Below are 15,639 nucleotides of genomic sequence, written 5' to 3'. Positions count from 1 at the left end.
TGGCGGAGTGAACGATAGACGATGATACAAGTGTCGATCATTCGGAGGATATGACATTGCAAGAGACATGTGGTTGAGAATGGTGTATAATTTGGAGGTTTGACAAAAAATAAGACGGGGCGATACAAGGACCTTGTATTTAATATTTATATCTCTAGCAATTTTCCACGGAGTCCGACGCCTGTTTCTCATGTACTTCGGGATGATAATGCTTCTCGCTCGGTCGCCAGCCTACTGATCGCCAGGGTGGGATGCCAGAGCGATACATCTCGTCCACCTGAGATATTCATCAGATGGGTAGCAATTTACAACGTGCTCAAATCATCACCTCTTCTAAAGTTAGACCTTTGGTTTCAGGAATAGCAAAATACACGTAGATGTATCCAAAGACAAGCATGCTGAAGAAGACCAACATTATCATTGGACCAATCCTGGCGAGGTGTTCAAACATCGAGAGAACCTTTGGCTGTAGTTTAGACTCACCGCTCGACAATCCTTGGAGAGAAGAACGAGAGCATGAAGTTCCAGAACCAGTCTTGAACAAGCGTGAGTAACGAATTCAAATAGCGAAAAGGGAGCAATCATACTTGACGCAGTCCCGAAAGCAATCGATTTGGGGCGCACTCGAAGAGGGAAAGACTCTCCGAGGTACACCCACGCAGTAGGTCCCCAAGTCGTGTTGAAGATGAACACTTGAAATACTGCAAAAGTAATGACAATGTTGCCCCCAGCTCTATTACGACCAGTAAGTGCTGAAGTTGGCGTTCCAGTAGGCGCAAGGGTAGTATGCCCGACCACAGCAACCTAACGGAAGTATCAGTCCAGCACAGTTTGCCAACGAATAATGTGCACGGACAATTAGTGCACAGACAGCTTGCGCAGACGCGCCAAGGAGCAGGGACTGGGAAAGTGTAAAATTTCTGCTCTGATCATCTCGTGGAAGAAGGAATACCTTTCGGCGACCCCAAGTCTCGATGAAGTACAGCGCGGGGAGAGTTCCAAAAAGTGACACCGCTCCAAGAATCGTCTGGATGATATAAGGTGAAAGCCTGCCATTACATGAGCTAAACTGCTTTAAGCGGAGAAATTTAAGACTCGCCCTGCACCTGCACTCTGAAAGAAGGTGTCGCCATAGAAGTCTGTCGACAATAGCCATCAGAGGTCAAAAATAAATCGGCACGAAGGATCTTACAGTAAAAGTTCTGGCCGTTAAGTTGCTGAATAAATTGCAGCATGATTCCATTCATCGTCCGACGCCACAGTGCGTTTCTCGTGGAGAAGCACTCTAACCAAGTCGCTTTACCACCCTCATTTTCTGCTTTGATAGCAAAATCGAGTTCCTTAACAATCCCAATCACAATAGGGTCGTCTTCAGGGACTCCGTTGAGTTCTGCAATGACCTTGCGCGCTTCGTCACTTCGTCCAGTTCCGAGAAGGTGTCGGCTAATGAAGGTCAAATCAGTTTGAAATGAGAGGTTCTCAGAAGTTGCACGTACGGAGATTCTGGAAGGAAAAACATTCCAGACAAAATTATGATACCCCAGACCATTTGCAATCCGATGGGGAGTCGCCAGGACGCAGAGTTGTTGATTGTGTGACTTCCAAGTTCAATCACATAACTCAAAAATACGCTAGATAACAAGCGTTACCTATTGTTACGATGGAGGATGAAGACTTCACGAACCCCGAGATAATCTGGACTTGATAGATAGCCAAGATCGTACCACGAATAGCTTTCGGTGCCGTTTCTCCGTTATACAAGGGCACGATAGCTGAATAGATGGAGTTAGATCACAAAGTCATATTATGACATCAGCACCAACCTGACAATGAACCGGCACCTAAGCCTGCGATATAACGCCCCATGAGTAACTGAACAAGAGAGTATGTCGTGCTGGTTTGGATAGCCACGCCGACAGTGAAGATAGCTGACCAGAACAGAATGGATCCACGACGTCCCAGCCGATCAGACGTGAACGCTTGAACGATGGCTCCACTTCAGGTATCGTCAGACCATATTAAAAGCAACGAGATATGATTTCTCCACCAGAACGTGCTACGATGAGTACGAATGTCAGCACGGAGTGGAATCAGATATCGCGGTCTTACCCAGCCGATAGAACAGAGACAATGATCGATTGTCTCGAACTTGACAGGTAGTACTGACCATTGGTTCCTTCTTGGCCGAATTGGCGGATAAAGTCTGGCATAATCAGACATCCCTGGAGTAGAAGAGAAGTTTAGATATGCCAAGGACCGAGAAGATATGAGTACATACTGATATCACACCTATATCATACCCGAACAAGAAGCCTATTACCGAATGTTAATTGAGTGGACATTAATCTACTGCCTATATAAGCAAAGAAACGGGAACCTGGCAGTTGCTAATAAACGACGTACGTTTTCTATTCTGTATGACAGCCGCGCACCTCCTGCAATGAAGAGTTCAATTAGCACAGGATAGCAGTGACGAGAGTGAACTCACCAAACGCAATGAAAATGGCGAGCAAGACCGCTCTACATCTCGTTGGGACATCTCTTGTCATGATCTAGTGGGACAAATGTCGAAGAAAAGGCGGTCGGAGAAGTCCTCCTGCTAAGCAAGCATGCTTAAGTATAAGTTCTGAATAAGCGGAGTAAAATCTCTATTCATCCATCATGACGCATGGCAGGCTAATGCGGTCCGGGATCAAAGAGAAGGAATTCTTTGATCTCCAAACGCAAAGCTCGACACGCCTCCCTGTACACAAATGAGGTGAGGGAAACTGTTCTTTAGTTAAGAAATAGCCATAAAGTCTTCCAGGGTCCTCGCTGCATGCACAAGCAGCCACTTAGCTGGCCACTCTGTCATCCTGAACATTATTCAGAAGCGGATTGCGCTGCAACGCCGGCGCGAAGTTTGTGCGTCTGTCGGACCTCGGTACGTTTCGAGAATCAGCTTTGATTCCTGACTCAACGTGTGACCTGAGAGCCTAATGCTACAGCTCATGAGCGCGGGAAATAGGGTCACTGGACAAGATCCCTGCTGAACAAGCATACCAGTATGTTAAAGCGGTCAAGGTATATGTGATCAAAGGAGTGCTAGTCCACTCCACTCAAGGCATGTGTTCTCAGCTTAGAAAGAGGTGTGTCCCGTAGCAACCACACTTAGCATTTCTAGCTATCGCCGCTAGTCCGCAAGCAAGCAACGTCAAATACTCCGAAATCTACCAAACGCAATACAATCGCGTTGAATATTGCGGGCATCGGTCAGTCACGCCAACTTGTCTTGGTAGTCTATCAGACGATTATTAACATACATAGTACACAATAAGCCAAGCAATGACGCACCATCAATGACCTCCTTGCCGCCCACCGTTTCTCAGCGTAATGCGCAGCATGCTTTATGTCTGACCACATAAATAAGGGTATAACGAATGCCATGAGAGGGATTGCAATCTTCCAAAATCTGTGTGCATGTATACGTCAGCCTCGGGTTTTGTGTCAGTAGATAGGATATGTACAGGGCGTCGGAATGGTACTTGACACTCCACATCGATGCAAAATTCATTCCCTATGCAGTACGTTATACTCGGTGGGGCAAGTGAGATGACAGGAAACATACAAAGTAACCCGTGAGCAATGTCAGCGGGAGGAATATGATAGTTGCGAGGGTGAGGCGGCGCCTGATAGTTGACATCAACTCAAAGCATGCCGATGGAATAAAAAATGCACGCACATGACTACATTCATTTCGTATGATTTTATCTGTCACTCACGTCAATCAAGACGAGAGAGTCGAGATAAAACAAGTACGCACATTGAACGTGTAGTTCATCAGGTTTTCTGTTATCCCTGCGAACATATCCATGCTTGTAAGGATATATTCCATATGATCGTGTACGTCCGCCTGCCACCGTATCTCAACAGCCAAGACTTATACAAAGAGGCGAAAACAGGTCACGACGCACCAGGTATATTTTGCTCTTATGGGACATGAACCCCTTTATTTTCTCTCTGCTTTGCTCTTGCACCTCCTTCTCAGCAGGTGAGAGAAGTGCAGCACACCGGTCCTCGTCGTACCGCCGTAGCCCATAAATGACCGTCTTGAGGGGCCCAAGGGTCCGCTTATGCAGTATCAAATCACCAGAAAGAATGTGCACTAGTTTCAGGTCTGTCAACACAAGCAGAAACAGACGATGGGAATAATGCGCACGCCTTGTAACCACTTTCATATTCGGCTTCATTAACACATCGTATTCTAGTTGCAATATCTTCTCGTGGAATGCATCCACTACCTCAAGTGCAGAGTCCACAATGAGGTCGAGCAGACTTTGAACGAGTAGACTGGGATCTGCAGATGCACGCAGCCCCGTGTCGGGCTGTCGGAGACGCGCCATGATGGGACCTGTGAAATGAATGAAATTGGACGGCATGACAGAGATTACTGTGCCTGTGTCAGGTAGAGTGAGCTATTATCATTCGAAACTAAGGTGCAGCTCAAACGCGAAGCATATAAATCAAAGCAAGAGCAAAAATGCGCACAAATTGCAATATATGCGTCGAAATAAAAGCATATAGTCAATATTGGCTCAAAATCGGGATACATGGCACCATACATTATCATACACGTGGCCCACCGGATGTGCGTACACTCCTATCGGCATGGATTGATACAAGACAAGACAAGTATACCGAGAAGGAAGGATAGAATGTGGCAGAAAACAAATGTAAAAGAACACAATGAAACAACTAGGCGAATGAGTCCAGCACTCACCGTCTCTCAATAAGAAAATTGATATCGGGTGGATACAAACGTCCACGCGACCTGCCTTCTTGAGATCAGCAAGAGTCATACGAGCTTTCTCCCGGCGTTTTCGTGACTGCGCAGGGAGGACATTCTGATGAGTATTTAGTTTGGAACCGAATTGATAAAGAGATCATAAAAGAGTAGAAAAGTAACAAAAAGTGCAAATCGAAACATCATGAATTGCGTCAAAGGGTTGAAGAAAAACGCAGAATGTGAGAGATACAACGCACTGCACTCTCTTTCCGTGTAGCAGATGTCAGCAGGGTTAAGCCATCCTCCCTGGACCTTGCCACACTCTCCATGTCAGCTTTCGCTGACCTTTTGCTCCTGACAGTGCTTCCAAGTCGCCAGGTTGCAGGCACACTGTCGTCATGCATCGTGTGATCTTCATTACCAGCCTCTGCATCATGAACATTATTATCCTTGAAGTACCCCTTCTCGTGATAGTCTTCTGGTGTCATTGGACCTGGTGAGAAGCTCCGTAGTGGGTCTTCGTCCTCTGGTAGGTAGGAGTGAGATGAAAAGGAGGAAGCGAGTGTGTGAGATAAGACATGGATAAAGAGGTGTTGATTGTAGTAGTCCGTTTTGGAGCGCGTGTGTCCGTGTTTGTGCAATACATCTTCGAGGGCGAGGGGATGAAGGCCTACGCATGCAGGATGATTATCAACACCTCGCATGAGGTATCATAGCCATTTACATACCGTACTTCAGGGCAAGCACACTCATCACATCCCAGCTGATGCCGCACACATTTATCCACCTCACCTTCACCCAAGACTCCTTCTCCGAACTTCTCTCATCATTGAACATTTGTACGAAACGCTCATTATCCATCTTTCCAAAGCTGCTCCTCACGGTACTATAGTCGTTGATCTGGATCTCGCAGCGCTCACGAATGTGCGCATAATGGAGGTATGCGGACTGCCTTCGCGGGTCAACACCAGGTTCCGCACCGGCGAGACCGAAGCCCGAAAAGACTGTTGTTGTTCGGTGCATGGAAATTACTTTACGAACACATGCACGGAAGCGATCTTTGGGAGTTTGAAAATGGATGGCAGAAGCACGTTCTGGCTGCAGTGAGGCCGGAATTATTGAACGAAGATGCACGTCGGCAAGACTGAGCCACAGGCTCTTGAAAGGATCCATTGGAGGGTAAAGACAGTTCGATATGAGCAAGAGATGCGGAACGCAATGCTGGACTTGGCGATGGCATAAATTCGTCCTCAAGGTCAGGCGTCAAGGAACGTCCGACAGAGTCCGTAAAACTGTTTTCGCGAGGCATGGCAAGCTGTAATCTTCGTCAGAATGAGTTTTTATGGTATCGTTCCCTGGTATGTTCAATCAAGTTAGAACTTGAACTAGTGTATGAAACACCGGTAGTGAAGGGTAATTCGGCCCCAAAATGACTTGAAGGGCTGCAGGGGTAAATGGATTTCTGGAAGACGTTTGGAAAAGGATATGAGCTCATACTAAGTATGAAACTAGAAGGTCTTGCGTAGTTGCGCCCTGCCTCCAACAAGAACACGTACTTACGTTTTGTGTACGTACGTTACATGCAAGGTTATGGCTGGCTGGCAATTAGTAAACGCAACGACTCGGCGAGGTGCCTAGACTCTCGGTGATTATAGTATTCATTTAATCGGCTGGCGATGAGACTCGAATTATGATACGCGGACGTGCAGGATTACTTCTAAGTAATATCATTATCCGCCGCGAAACCCACCAATCCGAGTCAGTCAGAGCGGCCGGACTAGTACTGACTAGTACTGAGGCCTGAGGTTACAATCATCCACGTTACAATCTTCATTCACTGGCAAATGATTAAATAAATTGCACCGTGATTGAGTACTGAGTACTGAGTCCCAGTACTAATAATGTAGTAGCTAGTCAGATCCAGTCTACCAGGATACGTCCGAGTCATCACTCCAGCCACCGTCCGCACCACCATCCGAATCGTCATAGTCAATATCATTGTCCGGGCCATTGATGTCCTCATCACCCTCATCATCGCCATCACCCTCCACAACCTCGCTGCTTTCATCCTCCTCCTCGTCACCACCATTCTCATCACCCTCACTGCCTTCATGCCCTTCATTCCCTTCCACACTTTCGTCATCCCTATCTTCGTCGAAGTCCTCTCTTTCAACATTCTGGTCAATTCCGGAGGAGCTGTCGTTGTCGTCGGACCCGTCCCTTCCATCTAAGCCAACGACCTCATCACCATCAACCCCTTTGTCGTCTTCATCATCCTCGTCACCCCTCTTGTCGTGCTCGTCACCCTCACTGCCCTGTTGCTCTTTATCATACTCTCCATCATCGTCTCCATCCAGACTCTCTCCTTCGACACTCTGGTCGGTTCCAGAGGAGCTGCCGTCATCTGACTCTTCAGAGTCTTTACCTTCATCGCTATCACTGTCAGACCAGTGCCCAGACCAGCCCCCAGACCAGGTCCCAGGCCAAATCCCAGACGGTTTCCCAGACGAATTCCCATCATCAACTGCATTAGTTTGAATGCAGCTCGCAGTATCGCTGATGTGCAAACAGCACAATATCTCCAATTGATGGTCGACTAGCACGAGGTAACCAACACCGCTGTATGAACTCCCAGTGCGCGGGTACAACTTGCGAGCCCTTGGGAGGCTCTGATTTCTTTCCTCTGACGACGTGTCCCAACACCAGCATTATCCTTCTTCACATCGTAGTAGGGTACCTTGCAAGTTAATACCTAAAGCATTCGCAAAGTGAACAAAGGTTCTTTTGGCCCAGAACTCAAGTATTCACCTGCAAGATGATGCTACCAAATGAGTAGATGTCACATTCAACGCTGAGCGACACCAGCGAATCATCTTCATCGCTCTCGGGTATGTCATATAGCTCTGCAGCTGCCCATCGGACATTTCCCCTGATGGAGCTCGTGAGATAGGAAGTACCGATAAACTCCTCGATCATAGTTGAGAGACCGAAATCAGTGACGCATGCCCGACCATTTTCATAGATCAAGACATTTGACTAGAGAATCAGGACATCAGTAATGAGGGGTACCGCTGCATGTCCCCGTACACACCCCCGTCAGGTCACCATGGACAATTGATTTGCTATGGACTGACTCTTGTTGGCATTTGAAACACGGATGGAGTGAAGGATCACTTACGATATTGTAACCCAAGAGCGATATCAGTCAACTGACATGCATCAACAGGTCAACGAGTGTCCAGAAATACTCGCGAATACGGGCTCACAAGGGTGAACTTATCTTCCAACGTCAATACATCTTCTTGGCGCTCAAGAAAGCCAGTCAGAGTTCCATTATCAGCCCATGGACAGACCATTGCGAGATAAGGTCCAAAGTCGATTGCCACTCCCCAGAGTGGAAGAATACTGTTGTGTTTGAGGCGACCCCAAACTTTCAGCTCGCGACGAATTCTCTATGCCGAATTCAATATAAAACCCCAATTATTGAGGAGGACATTACCTTCTTATTCTTCCGCATCAATGCCTCGTTATCAGACTGTAAAGCACGGATGGTCTTCACTGCTACCTTCATTATATTTAGGAAAATATGTGACGCAAGTGCACAGACTGGTCTTACTGGAATGGTCCCATCTGGCCTCACTAACTGACACTTATAGATGTCTCCAAAGCCTCCGCAAGTTATGGGAAACGGCGAGCTCCTCTGCAGTTCCTTGGTAAGATCTTGCAGCAAGCCTGATGAAGAATGTGCTGATTGTTGGCTGGCTTCACTAATAAGTTCATCTGTTGTTATCTCCGAAGGAGACGAAATGGAAGTCTGTGGGTAGCTACGTGAGTGAGGTGTGTATATTTTATAAAGCGATGGTCCATACACTCATGAGGGGCTGCACAGTGCGCGGGAAAAAAATAGAGAAACACTCGAGAACCGAGTCAGCTGCATGCTTTGGGAGTTTGCAATTTCGGTACCGCTGCCGCTTCCTGGACTACTGGTTCCACTGTAGGCCTTAACAAGGTGTTTTACGTAGTCATTGTCCGACAGAATGACTTAGAAAGTGGCTAAATTCTCATCTGTTTCACCCCAACGCGTATGGGACCCCATGCACCGCTACTGTAAATTTTATCAGTACTTGTAGCTCGTCGCTCAGGACCAACTAACGCACCTATAACAGAACTATTCGGAAGATGACTGACTGTTATCGCTGTGGGCGCTTCTTCTGACTTCGACCGCCTCAGCTCCAAGTCTGCCCAGCATGTCCGGAGCTGTGGAGCTACAGGATCATTTCGGAGACGATCGTGTTTAATGTCGCTCGCGTAAGATTGCGGTCACAGTGGTGATTGAGGACAATAATACTATTTCTCAGTAGTGCTCAGGGCATCTACTGTCTCCGGCACTCCAATGAAGGTAAGATTCAAATGAGAGAGCCACGCGGGGCCTCGTAGTCACGTGATGACGTTTACGATCGGAGTTTCGTTATCTTGGGTGATGGGCCACAGTAGCCTTAGCTTGGCAAAGCTGTGAGCTAATCCTACCATTATTTATCATCCACTTCAAACCAGTACTTGGCCGTGGTGCTGTGACCCTCAAAGGCAATGCTTCCGCCGTCGCCGTCACCGCTGCGGGATATCGTTCCCGCCTATCTATATAAGTGAGACACTGTCCTTTGAGCTTCAACCATCCATGTCTACCATATCCTCTGAGAAGTCCCTCCAGCATTCGCGTGAGACGGTGGAAGATAGTCTCATTGAACTTGATGCGAAGGATCAGCGCGCATATGAACGCGCTAGGCACCAGACGAAGGAGCGGCAGGAGCACGCGCAGATGAAAGAGCGCAAAGAGAAAGCGGCAGCGAGGGTACGAGCACCAGTGCTCAAGGAGGGGCACTTAAACCGGGCTGCCAGGAGGGCCAGCATGGAGTTCTGGGATGGCGATGAGCCTGACCCTCGTACCTTCACTGGATCCGGTCGCCCCATTAATATCGCACCAACGCCGAGAAACGAATCCGGTTTCTCCAAGATGGCGCTTGCGGATTTCGTGACGTTCAGGACCAAGAAACTATCCAAGGCGCAAGGTATGGTGCTGCAAGATTTCGTTTATGAAAACGCTGACTCGAAGTTGTGCGTAGATGTTGACTTCGAGATCCTCCCCCCTGTTCGTTCGGTCATCGCTCTTGACGACTTTGGACACGACATTGGGATTAATGAACCTTGGGAATTCATCTCTCTTACCCCCGAATCTCCCGCTTGGAAGGGCCTGTCGTATGCTCAGGCTACTACTTTGATGCTTTAGATCATGCCATTGCGATTGATATTTGATAAGTATCATTACCACATCATACCACACCCATTACGACTTATCAATTCATTAACATTACGAGCTCATCGTATCGTCTTGGTCGTTATAATTTTACTTACTCTTACTGAACTGTGGGCGGTGTATCTGGACTTGTAGGATCAATTATAGGTATATTATATGTACTTGCAGGAACTTGTAGAGCCAGAAGGGTTGGGCTTTACAAGAAAGTTACAACTCGTTGTCGGACAGACTGATTTGCTTCGATCATTTTGGGATACATGAGGGCGTAGTAGTTACAGAAAGATCTGATTATGAGTTAGTTGAGCTGAGATATAAGGACGTTGCCAAAAGAAAAAGCATTCGCAAGTCCAGCGGGCTTACAGAAAGCAGTAAAATGAGGAAAATGGACACAGCCACCATATAATTTAATGATGGTGATGCGCGGGTATTCATGAATATACATTCTCTAGGTGAGTTTGCATCCAGTGATCTTAACTAGATAATGCAAGGAGTGATTAGCGGTTTGACTCATGTCGAGTAACACATGCAACACACCAGAACCATCAGGCTGTCCAATAGCGTACAACATCTCCATTGGGTGGAACGCGAAAGACGTATGCCTAGGGATGTAAGGCGTCGGTGGTCGAGATGGATACGCGTTGAGGCCCGTTGGTAGGCTAAGCGTGGAGAGTAACAATGAATCTGATATAGAGTGTACCATAAGCCGCTGGTGCCTAAAGTTGGCAGGAGTAAGAGCAGATGTTCTGCAACCTAGTCAACCAACCATTCTGCCTAAAACAGAATCGCACTTACGTGGCAAACACGCCCGTCTGTGAATGTACATCGAACGCAGACAAGCCCGTATGGTGCAAGTCCCAAGCCTGAATCGCTGTATCAGGGCCTCTCAAATCCCACAGACGGACTTCGCCAGCGAGACTGTATTTATGTGAATCCCAGTACACACACTACACGGCTTCAGCTCACCTTCCAGACAAGAACTGACCACTGATGCGTGGGTGATATTTGACATTCTGTACCCATGAGTGATGATCATGATACGATCTAACAATAGCGTCCTCTTCCTCTAGTCGACGATCGAAAACTTTGACCAGGCCATCGGCAAAGCCAACAATGAATGTGGACGACGAGCCCTGATCAGATGTGATAGACGTCACAGGACTCTCGCAATTAGTTTCTAGATCCTTTGAAGTCATGAGTGATTAGTCCTCACTACGAGGTATTGCCCTCTTACCAGGACTTGAGTTTCCGTGTGGGCATCCCATACACGGATAATGCGAGAGTCGCCCCCAACCAGCAGCGTGCCACCCGATTGTTTCCAATCTAGCACAAGGCCACTACCCCTACGCACCCGGATCAACTCATGCAGTGCACGGAATGAGCTGACCATCTGGAGTGGACCTTGGTTCACTGTGGGGTCGTAATTCCGGTACAGACGCACGATGCCGTCGGCTGCACAACTTATAAGTATTTGAGATTACGAAGAGGTTAAGGACTGACCTGCACCAGTCATGATGATCCCGCCCACATCCTGGTTAATTATTTGCAGCGACGTGATGCTTGTGCCTTTAGGATTACCATTGCAGAAGTAATTCAAGCGCTTGCGCTGTGTCCAATCCCACACACTGCGGTGTGATTGCGTCAATAGGGTCATTACAGCACAAGATAAATCACACGCGAACCTGATCATGTCGTTGTCATTCGCGATAACTAGGTGGGGGTCGTATGCATGCATTGCCATGCACAAGGGATGACTGTTCACGTGCAGGTTGGCCACAGGACGATCCCATCTTGAACTCTCTGCGCAGCGTTGGTGTCAATTATCACATCGGGACATAGTACGCACCAGCAACTATTGCCTGTTTCTGCGTCTCTGTAATGACTTGCTCATTTCGCTGCTGCCTCCACACTTGGTAATTGTACTGCACGCTTCCTGGTTCGTCCGCCTCCGTTTGCTGTAAAAACAAAACAAGAGCACAATCAGTATCAATATTTAGGACCCACGAATGTCACATGGCACGTACCCGCATCTGCGGCTCCGTAAAGTATTCGCAACACCAAGCAAAAAACGAGCTTTTCAAAGGCAGTACATCACGCAGTCCATTACCAGTCCCACAGCCAAGCGGCACATTGCTGACATTCGAGTCCATAGAGAATGTACTTTCGCATGGACTGTTCAGGCCACCGCCGGCACTACCCCCTGCGAGCCCCGAGCCTGCGGAACGACGCCCATGTGCTCCTTCCCGACGTCGTGCTCGCAAACGCACCATATCTTCCTCAACAAGCGCTTCCATCACATGCGAAGGTAGGAAGGTCGCAGTTCCTGCAGTTGGTGACACCGGAGGCGAAGCCAAGTCTCTTTCTTTATCCCGTGACGGCGTTGGCGGACGTGAATAGGGCGAAGCATACTGTGCGACGTTGAAGTTTGGTGATGGGGGACGAGATGCAGCAAGGATATCAGAGCGGGAGAGTGAGGATGGTACAGGGCTTGGCGGGGCGCGTGCCTCATCGCTGCTGGGGAAAGGGATACCCCCTGTAAGATGACGCAGTGTGTTTGCAAAGGATGACGTGCGCCGGAGTGTATTTGATGGACGGGATAATGACGGCGAGGGCGGGTGTTGTATCAGCGGTGATCCTTGTGCTGAGCTCACACGTGAGTGCACGCCATTTGTACCAGCGGGCTTGTAATCGACGGGTAGTGGGGGGACAAGGTTAAGTTTTGCAAAAGGTGATGCAAGGAGCAGCGCAAAAATGTAGTCCATCACGGTCTGTGCGAGTGTCGCAACCTCGTGGTATGGGTCAATTGTCAACTCCATGAGCACCACAAATATTGTAAAAAAGCTTGAGAGTAACACTCGGTTTTCTTCCCTCGAACCTTCGTCATCGCCAAATCCGTCCAGCCATTCAGCGAGCGCCTGAGCTGTGACCTCCTCTTCCGCATGGTGATGATGATGGGTTTGTGGTTCACCTGCGCGCCATCGCCGGTCTTCTTCCCAGTACATCCACGCGCAGACAACGAAGTGCCCGCGCCATTCGCGCACAAGGCAGCTTATGAGCACGAGTAACTCCTTACGCACCATTGGGCTTGCATCATCCCTCACAGCAAGAGTGGCTCCAGTTGCAACAGCCACCTCCATCCTGAAGTGAATGCGCTCTTCGAGCTGATACTGAGTCCCAGTCCCAGCGCCACCCTGACCTTTGCCCCCAGCCGCACCCATGAAAGTCGAGAGTGCGTATAGGACTGCGCTTCTGACTTCAGGCGAGTCGTCAGACAGCATGAGAATGAGCTTGTCTTGAATCCCACGATCGACACCATACACTTTGACCTCATCATTGGAGTCCCATATTTGCGCAATACATAGCGCACTCCACTGCCTCAGCAGAAAGTCTCCCTCTTCCAGACGCTCGGAGCAAGCGTCGAACACCCTTTCGCGCCAGCATGCCATCTGGCCGTTATAGAAGTCTCTTGCAACGGCACTAAGAATGAATGCGCACATAGCCTTGTGTTCACTGCTGTTAGGCAGCTCGTTGTCTTCTTGCGTCGCCAGCACATTCGCAAAGTACTTGAATCCCCCGGTATTGTATAGGTCGACTTGAACACTGGGATCTACTGCAAGGATGCGTGCCCATATGAAGATCAACACCGGACGCAGATCCTGGCCTGCGGCTTGCAGGAGCTTAGATATATATGGGAAGATTCCAATGGTGAGCACAAGGTTGACGGCCCAGGGTCCGAGGTCTACAAATTGGGAAAGAAGAATCAGGGCCCGAAGTCTATGGGGCTGCGAGAGCAGCACTTGCAGGACGATGGGGAGCTGATCGGGGGGTTTACGTGGGACAAGATCAGCATCAGGGGCAGTGGTTCCATTTACAACGTCAGGCGTGTCACAGCGATCCCCGCCGTTCTGGAGAGGTAGTGACAGAGGACCACGCTTTGTTAGTGCAGAACCACCGCGTGAAATCCACACCTCGAACGCAGTGAGCTGATCGGTAAAGAAGCGGCTCGGGATATATTGGTAGGGTTTCTCGGTGTTCGGAGCACCAGACGATCCGCGCTGACCACTGTGTCCAGAGCGCGCGCCTGTGCCGATAATGGGACTTGGGGGACTATTGGGTGCGCCTGGACTCTTCGCGAGAAGTTCAGGTAGTTGGCGTAGGCATGTGTCCAGAGCTAAATCCCATGCGGCCCAGAGTTGGTGAGTGTTTGTGGCTGGAAGTGGAGGGTGTGTGTGTGGGGTGCAGTGGTAGTTCTTCATGATGCGCTCTGCGAGTAAGAAATTTCGGAAGAGACTTGCAATGAGGAGGTCGGAGCGGTACAGCCGCGTGAACACGTCCCGAGGGAACGTGGTCCACGCAATGGTGTCTGTTATAGCGGTGAAGATCCAGTTGAGCTCGCCAAGAGGTGTCCGACGGTCCTTGAGATCTCCTGGTAGCTGCATGACCATGTCGGGGGTGATGTTATTTGGTAGATGATGGGTCATGATGAAGTATCGCAGCGCGATGTCAATGGGGGAGGTTAGACATGACGTGAAAACGTCTGCTGGCAGCTCCGGACATGTCGGAAGTTGCTCATGGGTAGCACACGCGGCTAGTTGAAGGGAGTTCATGTACGGCTGCATGCCGTCTGCGTAGCCCCCACGTGTGGTGAACGCATCCTGATCCCGACGTTCAGCGAAGGTGATGAAGTTGGAGAGCAAGTGCCCGGCAGCACTGCAATCCCAAATATATACGCCTGGGCTACCGAGCCAAGTCTGGACCTCCATAAGCGAGACGGGAATATATTGTGTGTAGTTCCTGTTAAAACACCAAAGCTCCCCGCTGGGGGTGGGCTTCGGAACGCCGTGACCATTGTAATAAAAACAAACTGTTTCGTCTTTGGCCTGTTTACGAAGAGTCAGGCAGAAACGGCGAAGGTCCTCATAGGAGGGATCAAGGATGGGTTTGTAAGGGATCTTGAGACTCAAACCCTCAAACTGATGCTGAAGGTTAGAGCCGATGGCTTCGAGAGCCTTATGAGAGGGGAGGGAGTGAGGATTGACCCAGCATTCGAGCGCTGCACAGGGATTAGTCTTGATTATATCTGGGGGGTCTACGTCAATGTTCAGACAGAGGACGAGAGCCGCATTTGCGGTCTTGAGCTTTCCGGGTGCACTTCCCCGCCATGGAAAGAGACGTGCTGAAGATGAACGAGGAGCAGGATTACCACATGTGAGATGACGTTTTGCAGACCAATATGGAATAATCGGAGTTGGGTCTGGCAATGTTGCATCTGATGCTGTTCGCAGTCCATGAGCACCATTTGTAGTGCGCGTCGACGATGGATCGGAAGTCGAGGCAGAACCCCAAGCGCGCTCCGTGAGGACATCCGAGCCCATGTCTGAATTCTGTCGCTCTCTGAACCCCAGGAGGTCTATAATTGCATCATGTAATGTAAATAAGAATGATAATTAAAACAAACCTTGAACATTCCGACCGTTTTGCATGACAGTAGAAGTCGGTAGTGTGGTAATAGTACAGTGATTGATCTTGATCACCTTCGGTAGGTTCGTGGACTTGGTCCATGGAC

At 49.0% G+C, this 15,639-nt stretch overlaps 5 protein-coding genes across 5 annotated transcripts; 1 reads left to right on the top strand and 4 right to left on the bottom strand.

The window, feature by feature from the left end:
• Positions 1-59: 59 nt before the first annotated feature.
• F5147DRAFT_711408 (uncharacterized protein) lies at positions 60-2,587 on the bottom strand. Its single transcript, XM_041438323.1, has 12 exons — positions 2,489-2,587; positions 2,279-2,313; positions 2,110-2,222; positions 1,820-1,996; positions 1,497-1,631; positions 1,193-1,443; positions 1,100-1,139; positions 953-1,049; positions 857-901; positions 556-804; positions 329-460; positions 60-277 (listed from the first exon to the last, which is right to left on the bottom strand). Exons 1-12 carry the CDS (start codon positions 2,547-2,549, stop codon positions 155-157), a joined length of 1,458 nt encoding a protein of 485 aa, XP_041289368.1. The 5' UTR covers positions 2,550-2,587; the 3' UTR covers positions 60-154.
• Positions 2,588-3,042: 455 nt separating this feature from the next.
• F5147DRAFT_754693 (uncharacterized protein) lies at positions 3,043-6,336 on the bottom strand. Its single transcript, XM_041440299.1, has 12 exons — positions 5,953-6,336; positions 5,494-5,909; positions 5,023-5,435; positions 4,760-4,883; positions 4,199-4,435; positions 3,954-4,144; positions 3,803-3,892; positions 3,722-3,750; positions 3,608-3,668; positions 3,507-3,556; positions 3,334-3,451; positions 3,043-3,279 (listed from the first exon to the last, which is right to left on the bottom strand). Exons 1-12 carry the CDS (start codon positions 6,072-6,074, stop codon positions 3,253-3,255), a joined length of 1,878 nt encoding a protein of 625 aa, XP_041289367.1. The 5' UTR covers positions 6,075-6,336; the 3' UTR covers positions 3,043-3,252.
• A 354-nt stretch (positions 6,337-6,690) lies between these two features.
• Positions 6,691-8,640, bottom strand: F5147DRAFT_777198 (kinase-like domain-containing protein; the record flags this gene model as incomplete). The annotated part of the gene is made up of 9 exons (XM_041441952.1): positions 6,691-7,321; positions 7,381-7,517; positions 7,574-7,801; positions 7,857-7,900; positions 7,944-7,974; positions 8,032-8,217; positions 8,265-8,330; positions 8,382-8,579; positions 8,635-8,640. The coding sequence occupies 9 exons, from the start codon at positions 8,638-8,640 to the stop codon at positions 6,691-6,693; spliced, it is 1,527 nt and encodes a 508-aa protein (XP_041289366.1).
• Positions 8,641-9,258: 618 nt separating this feature from the next.
• On the top strand, positions 9,259-10,116 carry F5147DRAFT_711386 (uncharacterized protein). The gene is made up of 2 exons (XM_041438322.1): positions 9,259-9,831; positions 9,886-10,116. Exons 1-2 carry the CDS (start codon positions 9,441-9,443, stop codon positions 10,047-10,049), a joined length of 555 nt encoding a protein of 184 aa, XP_041289365.1. The 5' UTR covers positions 9,259-9,440; the 3' UTR covers positions 10,050-10,116.
• A 178-nt stretch (positions 10,117-10,294) lies between these two features.
• On the bottom strand, positions 10,295-15,571 carry F5147DRAFT_711383 (raptor N-terminal caspase like domain-containing protein). Its single transcript, XM_041438321.1, has 10 exons — positions 15,532-15,571; positions 12,098-15,483; positions 11,920-12,028; positions 11,756-11,873; positions 11,574-11,698; positions 11,308-11,525; positions 11,040-11,257; positions 10,869-10,991; positions 10,611-10,819; positions 10,295-10,550 (listed from the first exon to the last, which is right to left on the bottom strand). The coding sequence occupies exons 1-10, from the start codon at positions 15,554-15,556 to the stop codon at positions 10,522-10,524; spliced, it is 4,560 nt and encodes a 1,519-aa protein (XP_041289364.1). The 5' UTR covers positions 15,557-15,571; the 3' UTR covers positions 10,295-10,521.
• Positions 15,572-15,639: the final 68 nt, after the last annotated feature.

Source organism: Suillus discolor (assembly GCF_016758755.1).
Source record: "Suillus discolor strain FC423 chromosome Unknown F5147scaffold_56, whole genome shotgun sequence".
In the NCBI taxonomy this organism is placed as follows: Eukaryota; Fungi; Basidiomycota; class Agaricomycetes; order Boletales; family Suillaceae; genus Suillus; species Suillus discolor.
The sequence above is the reverse complement of the archived record's forward strand: the minus strand, read 5'-3'. Positions and strand labels throughout refer to the sequence as shown.